Below are 14,778 nucleotides of genomic sequence, written 5' to 3'. Positions count from 1 at the left end.
TTAGGAAGTACTTGGAGGTGCATGGTCAGAATTATACTTAAGGAGAAGCACTTCGGCAATTAATGGAGGATGGAGGGAAGTGTTGTAAGACTTCAGTCATGGAAACCAATTAAGTGAATGCAGTAGCCCTGGGCAAGAGGTAACAAGGAGTTAAACTAAGGTGGGGGTTATGTAAGTAAAGAGGAGATATATACAAGAGATGTTGTGTAGGTAGAAATGACAATTTATGCCTATATCAGGAGAGTGAGTGTGAAATACCACAAATGAAACTGTGGTTCAGGGACATGGTGCCATAGAATAGTAGAGAAAACTTCTTTTCCATTTGTTCAGTGGGTAGTAGAGAAGATAAGTTCTGATTTCAACAGAAAGGTGCTTCCACACACTTATTTTGAGATGACCAAAGGGCAGCCAATGATGTTGAAAATAATGGTCAGGAGAGAGAGTAGAGCTACATGTATACATCATAGGGTTACCTGCACAGAGATGGTAACTGAACCCATTAAGAGATATCTAGGTGAGAGAAGCTAAAGAAAAGAAAAGATGAGACAGGACAAAGGCTTGGGGAACATCTACACATAGCAGATTTGACATGGATGAAGATATAGCAAAGAAGGCTAAGAAGTGGCCAGACAGTGGAAGCAGTAGAATAGTGTCATAAAAATCTACAGAGGAGTAATCTGGGGGTGAAGGCCATAGTAGTGATAAATACTGCAAGGACATCAAAAAGTCTGAGAACTGAGAAAAAAGGCTATGAGATATGTCAATTAAGAGATCACTGTTAACTTTAGAGACAGCATTATGAGTTGAATGATGAGGTTGGACACAAAGTTACAGAGGCTTTAGAAGGGAGTGAGATGAGAAGTAGGGGGCATCTGGTATAGATGGTTTTCTCATGTTTAACTAAGCAGGTAAGGAAAGACACAGGAAGAGAGCCAACTGTGATTGTTGGTGAAGTAGGGCATTTTAAATATATGAGAGATATAGGTATGTTTGTAAGCAGTAAAGAAGGAACTTATAAACAAAATAAAAGAGAGTGAAGATCATCGTAGGGGCAATATGATAGAAAAGGAGGGGATAGGTTAATCATAGAAGTGCATGTTGGCCTTGGAATGCACTAATGTCAGCTCTTCATTAGAGACCAGAATAAAGGAAGAGATATTAGGGCAAGAAGTCTGAGTGGCATGATATTAGAAGAGAAGAAAAAGGAATTCTTAGGGGAAAAGTTCAATTATTTTATTTATCTTTTTGTGGAGCATGAAGTAAGATCTTCAGAAGGGAAAGGAGAGAGACGGTGCTATGGAAGCTTGCGGAAGAAAGAGAAGCTTTGTAACATCTCCTGTGGAATGATTAGGTCGTGGAATGACTGTCTTGATGCAGGGAATACTGACTTGAGATTTGATAATATAAATTTGTAGTGGTCCAACTCAGTAGGGTTTTATCCAGCTCTGTTCAGAAGCATGTGAATAGGAGTGAAGGAGGTAGATTGTAGAATTAATCCAGAATTGGGCTTTGGCAAGGCATGATTGATAAAATGGCAGAGGGGAGATCAGATTTTAGTAAGTGTTGAACTGATACACCAAGAGGTTGAAATATAGAAGGAAAGAGAGTGTAGCCAGTACAGGGTGATGACATGGGGGAAAACGAGGGATAGAGGAAATCAAAGTCATGGTGAGGACCAAGGGTTGTATGACAGAGGAAAAGCAAGAATGTTAAACAGCCAGTAAAGAACCCTTAGGAAGGGAAATAGTTGGGAAAATAGGAGAACCAAGGAAGAAGAATCATAAAAACCCAGAAAAAAGAGGATATATGAGAAGATGATTAAGAGCACTAAAAGCCATAGAAAAGTCAAGAAGGATAAGATGAATAAAAGCATCATAACTGATAACTGAGTGATCCTTGATAATTGAGGAGTAACAAAGATAAATAAGGAACATTATGAAATGATAGCGTAGAAAAGAAAGTTATAGTAACAGGTCTCAAGATATAAAATGACAAACTCACCAGGTTTCCCACTGAGAGCATCCTGTGGAATTTCAAGGTCATTGGGTAGTGATCCATGGCCATAAAAATAATGTTAATAATTACACAGATGGCAATGGCCAAGTTGAAAAATGGATCCATAACAATGGTATTTATAAAATCTTTGAATTTTAACCAAGGTGGAAAGCAATTCCAGATCATAAATGTGTTACAAAATCTGTGCCACCAGTTTGTACATGTAGGCCTGTCCTCACTAAGTCCTGTGAAGAAAAATGTAAAATTAATAAATTCAATTCCTCTATTTCTTTATACCTTCTAATGAAAATGTAAATCTCCCACAACTCAATTTTCCTGGGGAAATTTAAAACAAAGTTTATGATTTATAATTTGCTAATCAAATAGTAGTCTTTTGAATAAAAATTAAATATATTCCAAACAAGTCTTATATCATTTCATGCTACAGGGATTAGGCATAGAGAAAAATAGATGAGACAAACATTAAACTGAAGTTAAATACAGGTGGATATGACTCTGAGAAAGAAACCTGAAATGTGGTGGTGGGTATGGGAATGAATGATTTCTTAAGCAAAGGAATCTTTTAAAAGTTTTTAATTTCCTGAGATAATACCTCTTATTCTCCCTATGAAAAAACATTGTTAGTTTCATATGAATATTACATAGCCAAAAGACTTGAAGAGATTGCCTAGTATAAAACTTACTCAAATTAGGGTCAGCTAGGTTGGCACAGTGGATAGAGCATTGGGCCTGGAGTCAGGAAGACCTGAGTTCAAATCTGACCTCAAACACTATCTCTGTGACCCTCGGCAAGTCACTTAACTCTGTTTGCCTCAGTTTTCTAATATCTAAAATGAAGTGGAGAAGGAAATGGCAAACCATTCCAGTGTCTTTGCCAAGAAACCCACAAAAATGGGGGTTACAAAGAGTCAGACAACTGAACAGCAAATGCTCAAATCATTCCATACTACTTGAAATACACTGAGAGGATGATGTGAGATTGTACTTTGGTAATAATACATTCCAAAGTTGAAAAATATGCCACTTCCATGAACCATCTTATTTTTACTAAATTTATCAGAAGTCCCTCATGTTTTGGTTTAAAATTAGTTCACAATTTATCTAAAATTCAGAAAAAAAATTGTAACATACTTTCTGTCATACTTAAAACATTGGTTCTTTTCATTGCTCTTTGCCTGATAGTTGGATCATCCAATATGTCCATAGAAACACAGCAAGAATTTATTTGTTCTTCCGTCTGGTCTGTCCTCGTAGTCCTTCCCTAAAAGGACATTTGAAGAAAAGGACTTAAGGCTGGATTTTGCCTGCTGACTAAAGAGATTAAAATCAGCAACAATAATAACTCCCATTTAAGTTTCACAGAGGACATTTCTTGCATATTTGTGAAGTAGTAGGTAATGCATCATTTGTCTCTAAATATTCATTTAATCTAAATCAATGGTTTTCAAGGTATGGTTTGTAGGCCTCAGAGTGGTCCTTAACACCCTTACCCTTTATGGGGAAGTAGGTCAAAATTATTTTTCCAAGAACACTATTTAGTTTACATTATTTACATTATTTAGCTATTAAAATATTCCCTTTTCCAACTACTTATATTGTGAGGCCAAAATTCTATCTCATAATTGTAACAAAACTAACATATTACAATAGAATGAGTGTAGAAGGAAATCCTGCTGTTTTATTAAGCCAAACAATAAAGAGATTTGCAAAAACATGTAAAATAGTGCTATTCTTCCCACTAAATTGTTTTTATTTTGGAAAATGATTTTTTAAAAACCAACATTTTATTTATGTTTCTTCATATTTGATTTATTATCATTATTTATTATTATTTTAAATATCCATCCATTTCATTTCTATTATAGTCAGTGTCAAGAGATATAATCCATACAAACAAAACCTCTTTGTCGTGGAGAACCTCAATGAAGGGTCCCTAAGGCCAAAAAGGTTAAGAACCAATGATACAGTCTCCACATTCTAGAATTTCCTTATTTGTTCCTTTGTTTCAGGGAGCCTCGGAAGCCATGACTAATTTTCTGGAACTATTTTTCAGCAAAGAACAGAATCTGTAGTTTATCACCAAGTGATGACTGTTAGTCTGAGCTAGTGAGTCCAACTATCAATCTCAGAGGAAAAGGTAGAGGCATATATGGCTGATTTTCATCAATTGGGTGGTGTCATGGGGCAACAGCAGGTGATAATGTTCCTTCCCCTGGTGTGCCATTTATGTAGTAGTATTAGGAGCAAGTCACAGGGATATAACAATTTAGAATTTACAAAGCACTTTACTCATAATACTATAATGTAGGTGCTTTATTACTTCACTTAGGCTCAGAAAGCCTCTGAGATATGCCCAGGGTTGCACAGCTACTAATTATCTGGGCTAAGTTTTGAATTATTACACACTGCATAAGCTCTACTACATCACATCCGCTGCTTCTCATTGCCCCTCAGAGATTAGGATGAGGTGATTTTTTTTGTATGGTTCATGAGACTGCAATTTTTTTCTTTATAGAGCCTTAACAGTAAATTCACTAAATGAAGCTATTCACACTGGGAAGTTGGAGAATAACTCACATTCTTTAACCAGAGAGGATATTATATTTAGAATTGGGAATTATCTAAGAGGTTTTCTAATCCAAACCTCCTCTATTTTTAATTTGAGGAAACAGATAAAAATGAAGTGATTTGCTTAAAGTCACACTTACTACTAACTGTTAGAGTGACAACTCCACAATCCAGTGTTCTTTCCACTAAATCATTCTGAAGATTATTTTGGAAACTATAGGAAGTCTGAATTAGACTTGAAGATGCCAGAAATTGAGAGACTAGTTATGATATCAACATTATATTTGCACTCTACACATCCCCTCCTGGTTTTGGACTTCAATATCATGCCTTATCTGCAATGTCTCCTTGCAACATTCATCAATTCATGTGGCCTTCTCACCCTGGGACACCACTCGGTTTTGTTTTCCCCCTTCTCCCTTTGGTGAGTTTCTGCTCAGTATTCATTTTGACTTGGGGTTAAAGACAGCCAGTTTTCATTCCCCTCCCTTCTTGCTTTTGATTTTCCAGCCTTCACCATCATGGCCCACTATGGGTACATTCCCAGGTTTATCCTATTTCCACCTCCCTTTTGTGTGTCTTCCCCATTAGATTATAAGCTCCTTGGGTATTGACTAACTTTCTGCTTGTATTTGGATCCGCAACCCTTAGTTAAGTGCCTCATATATTGTAAGCACCTAATAAATGCTTCTTTCTTTGCCTTAACAAAGGTATATGTTCATATATTCATATTATCATCAAGTTAACACATTTCTAAAATATTCCTTTATTAATCATCAACTATACTCTTAGCATATACATTATAATGTCTTGGTACTTTCTCATATTTTCTACTTTTGTGTTCTTAAAAACATTTTCCTAAATAATTCCAATATTCATAATTCCATTTCCACACACATAGCCAAAGTAAACTTCTCTTTGAAAACTTTCCAACTTTGAATGTACACAACAGTAAGAGTATATGTTTCTTAAAGCCCCAAGCTCATTAATAAATCAGTAGGCATGTAATGGAAATAATACTTTCCCCAACAGTTAGTAGCAGTAGAACCATTGATAAACATATCCATACAAATACACAGATATCCACAGATCTTTTTTTCCCCTCAAAGAGAAAAAAAATCTTAATAATTCTCAGAGAGCAGCTTATCAGAATAATATTTATGTAAGAGTCAGTACCTGTTGGGGAGAAGGTAACTTGCTTTTATTTGTTAGTCTTTGCTTTTTACTGCCATGATGGCCAAGTTTTCTTCTGATGTAGTCTTCTGTTTCAAATCGATGCAATTTTAGGTCAATTTCTTGTTCCTCTCTATCAGGTATTTCCTCTTGATAATTTTTCTTCCTTTGGTCCATTCTCCCATTATATTTGTTTGAGATACATTGGGATGTTTCAGAAGAACTTTTTGAAAGTCCTTTATTTTGATGTTCAAGAACATTTTCATCGTCAGCTATTCCTTCTGCTACCATTGCCTGTCAGGTCAAAAGTTAAAGACATGTTTAGGAATACCACCAAGAAATTTCTTTTAAAAATACAGTAAAACACTGGTGGTCTTGACTGGTGGTCAAAATCCTAGCCTTATCTCCAAAGTGAGGTAACTTATTTTCTTCCCAAATCCAACCACCTAGGCATTACCATTATTTCCCATTCTGATAGTATTTTGGAGTACCCCAGTATTATAGCACATATACCTATTTCCTTATTATTGAATCAATAAGACACTCCTTAGTCAGATTGATTGAATGAAATAATGTCTTTCTGTATTTAATTATGTTGCTAATATAAAAACTAGAAATGAATGAAATTGAAGTTGATATACATGTATAATGAGGCTGACAATGAGTTCTATTATCAATATGGTTCATTACCAAGTTTTGTACCATATGCTAGATTTGAACTGACAACCAAAATCTTCTATTACAATATGGAGTTCTGTGTTAGTCTCACTATACAGTTATCAAACATATGTGTATGGGTATATGTGTACATGAATATGTATATAGGCGTGTGTATGTGTATATTTGTGTTTGTTTGTGTGTGTGCACACACAGAGAGTGGGCCAAAAGTCACAATGTTTTAATAACATTTTGAAAATTATTTTTCTTTATTTTTTGCCATTTATGAGATTTGATTTTTCATATAATGTAAATTCATTCCATATATATATTTATATGTGTATATATATATTTATATGTGTATATATATATTTATATGTGTATATATATATATATATATGATGCTATGGTATTAGAAATTAAAAACAAAAAATAAAGGAGTTTTTAGTTGAAATCCATTCATTACTTTTGGCCCATTCTTTTTAGATAGATAGATAGATAGATAGCTATAGATATATAGATATATTTATACACATATCTATCTATATATTTATCTATCTACATCCCTTCCTCTCTCCCAACCTACTTATTTATGAATGGCCAAAGTAGATGTCATCAGCTAGAAGTCAAGAGTGTGAAGGGAGGAGTTTGTAAAGACTCAGTTTACAGCACCTGGGTTGGAGACTAATACAGAACTCCACATTGTAATTGTCATGAAAGGGTCTGGTTGGTCATTCTTGCCCAGTTACTGTGGTAATGAGTTAACCTATTTGGAGGCTTAATGATAAATGATAGAGTCCCTGGTGGTCATTTTTTAGATTTTAAGGTAACAATGATAATACCTGAGCTTTTCTTTCTTCTCTTTTGTGCCGATATAACAGTGCTTGATATTTTATCTCTACTTTCTTAGCTTCTTTATTGGTTGTTCTATTCTGTTTTTCATAAGCTGTGATGATCACTGCCAGGATCAAAGTCACCAGATAAAAGGAGCAGAAAAAAATTATGACAATAAAAAATATTACATAGATCTTCCCAGCAGCACGTAGGATCTGAAAGAGGAAAAAAAAGGATATTGGTTTATTTTTCTATTTCCTCATGTGTATTTTTTCAACAAGACAAATAAACTTTAAAGCTATTTATCATTATTTTTAAGTTTTACTTTCCTGGAGAGGCAATCAATGGAAAGATCATGTAGTTTCATATCACCTTACCCTATGTACATAATGAAGAATAACGTTATATGTTTAAAAATATAAAAACATCACATGGAATTATTATTGGATCTGGAGTTACAGTACTTGGATCTAAATCCTGGATCTGCCAGTTATGTATTATTTTTTCCTCTTGGTGATTCATGTCACCTCTCTGGGCCTTAGTTTCTCTATTTGTGAAATAAAGTGGTGGGGTAGATAACTTCTAAGTTTCTTTCCAATTCTAAATATATGATCCTATGATCTCAACTAAGGAGTTATCAGCATTAAAACAAAAAGTAGATGGATGAGACATTAATTAAGTGAAGAGTTAGGGATTATGGTTCCAGAAATGGAAATGAGAGAATGAGAAGGCAGCCAGGAGGAAAGTGAAGTTTACCTGCAAGTGGACTGAAGGAATATTCTGAATATGAGATGCAGAGATCTGAAGATTTTGAGATGCTAACTGAACAGTAATGATAGCAAAACAGAGGTAGTGAGGGGCGCTACATTACTGGTGTTGAAACTCACCCACATTGTAAGGTGTAGTCAAAAGCACCTTTTACCTGGACTCTAAGAACCCAGCTTTGCTAAAGATGGCAAAATATGGAGGCCTGCCTCAAGTGGTTCAGACTGGGAAGCTGACAGAAGCCTTCAAGTATTTTGTGAAGGTAATGGGATATATGGCAGGAATTAGTATAATCTGCCTCTACTAATAACACACATATGTCACATCTACAATGAGCTCTGGAGAAGGGACCTACAATCAATATCTTACCAGCATACAGATAGAGGGAACTCTACTCTAACTTACACATAATTTCTAAAGTAATTTCCCTTAAATACAGATATGACAATATGATTTCCTTACTCATTGAAGTCTTGTTCCTTCATATTGACCCTAGGAAAATATTTAACCTCTTCTGTTTATCTTTTAAAGTCCTATATAATATAGTTCTAACCTAGATTTCCACCTTCATGGGACATTACTACCCCTCTCATACTCTGTTATCTAGCCAACCCTGCCATCTCCTATCTCCTATGCAAGGTACTCCACAAAGCTAAAATTCATTCCCTTCCTACTTCTGCCTTATTCATTGAAATCCTATCTTCCTATAGGACACAGCTTAAGGACTATCCTCTGCAAGAAGTCATCCCTCTAAAACAATCCTGTATTTGACAATAGTGTCTATACTTATAGGTGTTTGCTCTATATTTATGATGTACACTATTTTAATGTTTATATATAGTTGTTGCACCTCTGTTTAGAATGTAAGGTTCTTGTGAATAGGCATAATGTCATTATTTTTTTCTTTTATCCATAGCTTCTAGCATTATGCCTGTAATATACTAAGTACTTAATATCTGACTGATTGATAAAAAACCCATATAACCCCAAAGAAGAGTAAAAAGATGCGTGATAAAATATGTAGCTTCAGAATAAAATAAGGTAATCATTGGTTCTGAGAGTAAAACACAAATGCAGGTTTAATACTGTAGTAAGTAGATGAACTCTTTTAAAAATCAACCATACAAAAGAACTTGCAAAAGTGCTCGGCATTAAGATGGTAATTAAAGATAAAGTGATATGAGTTTTTGTTATGCACAAAAATATAGAGTTTTGCTAAGCTCTCACCTGTTGGTAAAGGGTTTCCCAATAGTCCAAGGTCATTAATCTAAACAGGGTCATCATAGCCCAACTGAAAGTGTCAAAACTTGTATAGCCATGATCAGGATTCCTGCCAGCTTTCACACACATGTATCCTTCTGGACACTCACTACACACATAAAAAGAAAGAAATTACTCAGTTCATATTGATTTCTGATTATGTCACATCACAGATAATAAATAACATAGAATTAAATTTCAGGACAAAGTACCATATCCATATATGGAACTCATTATTAAATGTTCTATATAAAACTCTTTCAGTTACAATAAACAAATTCAGTCACCAAGCAATAAAGCATGTAGGATGAGATAAATTTTTAATTAGTCCATGTATCTTTTTATTTTTGGTGAGGCAATTGGGGTTAAGTGACTTGCCCAGGGTCACACAGCTAGTAAGTGTTAAGTGTCTGAGGCCAGATTTGAACTCAGGTCCTCCTGAATCCAGGGCTGGTGCTCTATCCACTGCACCACCTACCTGCCCTAGTCCATGTATCTTATAAATAAGTTCAAACAATCCTTTAGGTTGGTAATTACTATAGTGCTGTGGAAAGAAAACTGATCCCAAACCCAGGAAGAGTTGGTTCAAGTCCTACCTTTGGTACTTGACTGGCTATGTAACCCTGGCAAGTCATTTATCTTCTTAATACTGTTGAATAACTCTTTATGAATTACAAAGAAGGTAACTATTTGAATTAATATAGTAAGTTTCTTCACCTTAGAAATCACAGGCCCAATTTCTCTATGTGGTTCAGTGGAAAAAGCACTAGATTTTATGTTCAAATACCAAAGGCCACTTAATTCTCTGTACTTCCCTTTGTGAAATGTGAGTCTTAGACTAGATGACCTGGAATTTCCCTTCCAGTTCTAACTGTCTAAATCTATGACCTTATGGTCCAAAGGTTCTTGCCGAACTTTTAATTATTCACTAACTCTTCCTTCAGTGAAATCTCATTTCATGCAATAATTGTCTATTGAGCACTATAAACAAGACATGTGCTAGGCTTTACTAATGTGAAGAGACTAAAGATGCGGTTCTTTCCTTGAAAAATTTATCATCTAGAGTTTTTTGGGGGGATGAGATGTATCAAATGATAATGCAAGTTATATAATGATTAACTACTTTGGAGGGGGGAAGGGAGAAATGTAGAGGTTAGTTTTCCCCAAAGATGACAAGGAGTTCTGATGGCCAGATGTTTCCTGAGCTGATCCTTGAAGAAAGAAAACAATTTCAATAAGTAGAGATGGGAAAGAGGTTGAAGAAATTTCACTGAGGACTTTTTGTTCAAAGAATTGTTTAGCCAGAGAGGACTCAATAATATTGGTGAATTATTGAATAATCCAATTTGACTGGGATGTAGAATACATGAAGGGGAGTACCATGCAGTAGTAAAGTCAGAGAAAATTCTCATGAAATTAGCCTTCCTGTGGTAGGAGTTCATATTTTGTTGGGTAGGCAAGGAAAAACCAATGAAGATTTTTTATTACCTGTTAGGATAAAGATCCATCCAACAGAATAGAACATATTAATTTGAAAATAGATCTCTACTGTTGTGGGTGGGCTTTATCTTTAGATATATCCATAGGGGGCAGCTAGATGGCGCAGTGGTTAAAGCACCGGCCCTGAATTCAGGAGTACCAAGGAGTTCAAATCCGGCCTCAGACACTTGACACTTACTAGCTGTGTAACCCTGGGCAAGTCACTTAACCCCCATTGCCTGCAAAAAACCCCAAAAACCCAAAACCAAAAAAAACAATTTCTATCTTCTAGATATATCCATAATCCAAACCTATAGTCCTATTTATTGACACTGAGCCAAGCTTGTTGGTGCCTAAGCCATCACAAACAATATTTGAACACACAGGAAAAGGTATGATTGGAAGCTATGTATTTTTTTTAATTCAAGGTGACTTGAACCCATTATGATGACCTTTTAGCAAGTTCAGTTAAACACACACACACATACACACACACACACACACACACACACACTATCCCACTATTTTTATCATTAGATAGGCAACATGAGGGCTGGGCCAATGTTAACCTATCTCTGCATCCTTAGGAAAGCTCCATATAGGTCATGGCATATGAAAGGTACTTGAGAAATAGCTGTAGTAATACTTTTTTATACTAAAATGGTAGTGGGGAAGTGTGTCAGTGTGTGTGTGCTCATGTGCATGCAAAGGAAGTAGAATAACCCATCATAAGGCAAGCATTCCATAAAGTCATGTTTTCAAGTGTAACCAAGATTACAAGGATACTAACAATTACAGATACCCTAAAGTGGAATGCTCTACTTTAGAAAACAGTGAGTTGCCCCACACTAGAAAATCTTCAAGCAAATGTTTAGGGTAACTATTGATATATGTATGGAGATTTTTCTCTCATAAATAGATTGAAGTAGATGGCTTCTTAGAATCCCTTCTGACTAAAATTTTATGACTCCCTATGAATATAGTTAAGTCACCCTCTTAGCCAGAGGTTATTTATAAAAAAAGTGTTAAGAATAATTGCACTCCTTAGCTAAAGGAGTTCATTGTTAGAAAAGGGCTTAAACTGTGAGTGCTGTATAAACAGGGCGTATTGTTATATTATATCAGACCTTTTTGTATCCTTTACATCACATCCCAACACAATGTTTTGTACATTGCAAACACTCAAAGAAAGAATATTTGACTCATATTACATCACAACCTGATATGATCTATAGAGCAAAACAATATAATTCAGTACTACTTACCCTGTATATGTGCTGTTACCACAAAGTAGGGCATCCTTTTGTCCTTCCAAATAATAAAAATAGTCTATTTGGAAAGAATGTGAATAAAATAATTTATTACTTCTGAATTACCTAGGGTATTAGAAGCTCATTTTGAACTATACCATATATAAAGGTTAAACACTAGGCAGAATAGTACAGTAGGTAAGATTTTTCCTCTCTTCCAATTTTATATTTTTAGTATTACAGAATCTAGAGAGGGAATAAATGTGAGAAATCATAAATTCCAAGCCTTGATTTTTATAGGTGGAAAAACTGAGGCAGAGAAAGAGAATAAGACTTGTCCAAGATCACATATATAATAAATGTCAAGGTAGGGAATCAAATCATAGGCCTCCAATTCCAAAATAATCACTCTCCTTATTCTGCAGCACTGCCTCCTCCTTACCCTACTATATGATCAGGTATGTCTTCAACTTTTAGACATATTTCACACTGAAATATAAATGTCTAGAAGGGTAATGAGTTACTTTCTCTTGGAACCCACATACCTTACTGTTGCATTTAGCTGTAATTTATAAAAGGATAGATGTTACCCGAGTATGAATCATATGCCCCTTCTAAATTGAAAGATCCAAGTAACTTGTCTTATCAAAACTTTTCATATCACCCTCTACTTACAAGGTTATATTTATATACAATAGGAATTGAATACAGATTTGTCAGATTGAATTATAATCACATGAAAAACCTTTCTCATTTAAACCACAAAACTGGTTCTCAATTCTGCACCTTGAAGAAGGATACAGTGTACAGAAAATAAATACAACTCCAGGCCCCTAACGAAATGCATAGCCACAAGTAGAATGCCAACTATAAATTGCCTAGTTTTTTTGGTTTTGGCTTTGTTACCTTTAGCATCAAATTGTATATAGTAAATGGTTAAATAAATAGTTATTACATAAATAACTTTCAGGTATATTGAATCTCTCATTCCAGCTTCCTGCTTTTGAATTTGACCCAGAAGCCCTGACTTTTCTCTTTCCATTGCTTTATATTGACTTAAATCTTTATTTTATAGTTTAATTTATATCCTGTGCCCTAGATTTGCTGTAGTAAATAGGGCATTAGCTTGGGAATTGTATCCCTAGGTTCAAATTCTGATATTGCTACATAATAACTAGCTTTTATATAAAACATTATACATATGTGCAAGGGAGGGGCTGGAAAGAAGAAGAGGGAAAAGAGAAGGAGAGGAGAGAGGACAGGAGAAAGAAGACAGAAAGGAAGAAAAGAAATGAGGGGAGGGGAAAGAGGAGAGAAAGAAAGTAAAGGAGAGAAAAAAGGAGAGGAGAGAAATAGATATAGAAAGATAGAGGAGAGCAGAGAAGGAAAGAAGAGAGTAAGAGAAAGGAGGGGAGAGAGGAAAGCAGAAAGATAGTTTTCATATAGTTCTCAAAAGAAAAACTCTTTGATGAATGTTACTCCTTCCACCTGTGAATATTATGAATATCAAATTTGTTGATGACTTAACAAAAACTGGGAGATATAGCTACAGAGATTTTATATTCTTGCCAAATTGACCTTTCTGTCATTCCCAGAACTCATAATTCAATCTCCTGTCAAATTTCACATGGTCTGATTCCATTGCTAGAATGTATTCCCCTCTTTATCTACATTTCTAATCATCTTTAGCTTACATCAAGGTCCAGCTTATATAAAGACTTTTCTGATCCCCAAAGGTAGTGCTCTTTCCTCAAAATATTATTTGCATATTTATGATATTTTAACTCCCAAATAAAATATAAACTCTTGAGCAAAGGGCTATCTAATATGGTATATGCTTAGGAAATGAATTTTAGGAGAAAGGGAGGAGCCAGAATGGGAAAGTAGAGAAGCACTCAGTTGAGCTCTTTCAAATTTCCTTCCAAAAAACTCTAAAATTATACCTTAAGTTGGATTCTGGAGCCACAAATAAATAAAAGGTCAGGTGAAACAATTTTCTAGCCCAGGAAAAATTAGGAAGTCAGCTGGATAAACTTGTCTTACCAGGCTAGTGATGGGCCCCTGAAGCATGGCATAGATAGCATAGGCTTTACCTTGGGGGTAGCTACATTGGGCAACAGCAACTGCTATCATCCCACAGACAGCCAAGGGGTTTGGACAACTATGTAGGGGAGCAGAGGGCCAAGTTGAGGTTCTAGAGTAGAGAAGAGTGCTTCTGGTTTCTAATGGGGTAGTAAGGACTCTGGTCTTAATTTCAAGCTGGAGGGAAGCAATAGTAAGCAAAGTTGCAGGAGAATAGAGGATCTGGTCATAGTCCAAGGGTCAAGAGGAATGCTAACACTGGTGGATACATGAGAACAGGATCCTTTCATGAATAAAAATCAGAGCACAAACCAGAAGAGCAGTGATCATATTTCTTCTTAGAGAATATCACCATGGAAATACCAAAAACCTAAAGACGCCCAAACATAACTCTGAAAAAGAACAGCAAGAAAGGCCTGTAGTTTGGGGCCATAATAAGTTACTAGGGTGACAGGGAGGATCAAGATATAAAACCAGAAGTGAACAATGTCAAAACAGCCACAATCAAGGACTCAAAGAAAAATGTGAATTTTGTATAAACACAAAAAGAAGTCTTACCAGAACTTAAAAGGATTTTAAAAATCAAAAAAGGTAGAGGAAAAATTGGGAAAAGAAATGAGAGTTATACAAGATACCAAAATTTGTGGGACACAGCCAAATCAATACTATGGGGAAAATTTGTATCTCTAAATGT

General features: G+C 35.3%; 1 protein-coding gene across 1 annotated transcript in view; it reads right to left on the bottom strand.

Annotated features, from left to right (window-relative positions):
• Nucleotides 1-14,778, bottom strand: part of LOC122749084 (sodium channel protein type 9 subunit alpha-like) — a 126,865-nt gene that overhangs the window by 52,679 nt on the left and 59,408 nt on the right. The window contains exons 8-13 of the mRNA XM_043995259.1: nucleotides 12,018-12,081; nucleotides 9,241-9,382; nucleotides 7,257-7,463; nucleotides 5,761-6,051; nucleotides 3,148-3,277; nucleotides 2,002-2,240 (exon numbers count right to left, since the gene is read on the bottom strand). Coding sequence (XP_043851194.1) covers nucleotides 2,002-2,240; nucleotides 3,148-3,277; nucleotides 5,761-6,051; nucleotides 7,257-7,463; nucleotides 9,241-9,382; nucleotides 12,018-12,081 — 1,073 coding nt within the window. The remainder of the gene's footprint in view (nucleotides 1-2,001; nucleotides 2,241-3,147; nucleotides 3,278-5,760; nucleotides 6,052-7,256; nucleotides 7,464-9,240; nucleotides 9,383-12,017; nucleotides 12,082-14,778) is intronic.

Source organism: Dromiciops gliroides, chromosome 3 (genome assembly GCF_019393635.1).
Source record: "Dromiciops gliroides isolate mDroGli1 chromosome 3, mDroGli1.pri, whole genome shotgun sequence".
Taxonomy (NCBI): domain Eukaryota; kingdom Metazoa; phylum Chordata; class Mammalia; order Microbiotheria; family Microbiotheriidae; genus Dromiciops; species Dromiciops gliroides.
This window is presented reverse-complemented; position numbering and strand designations above follow the sequence as displayed.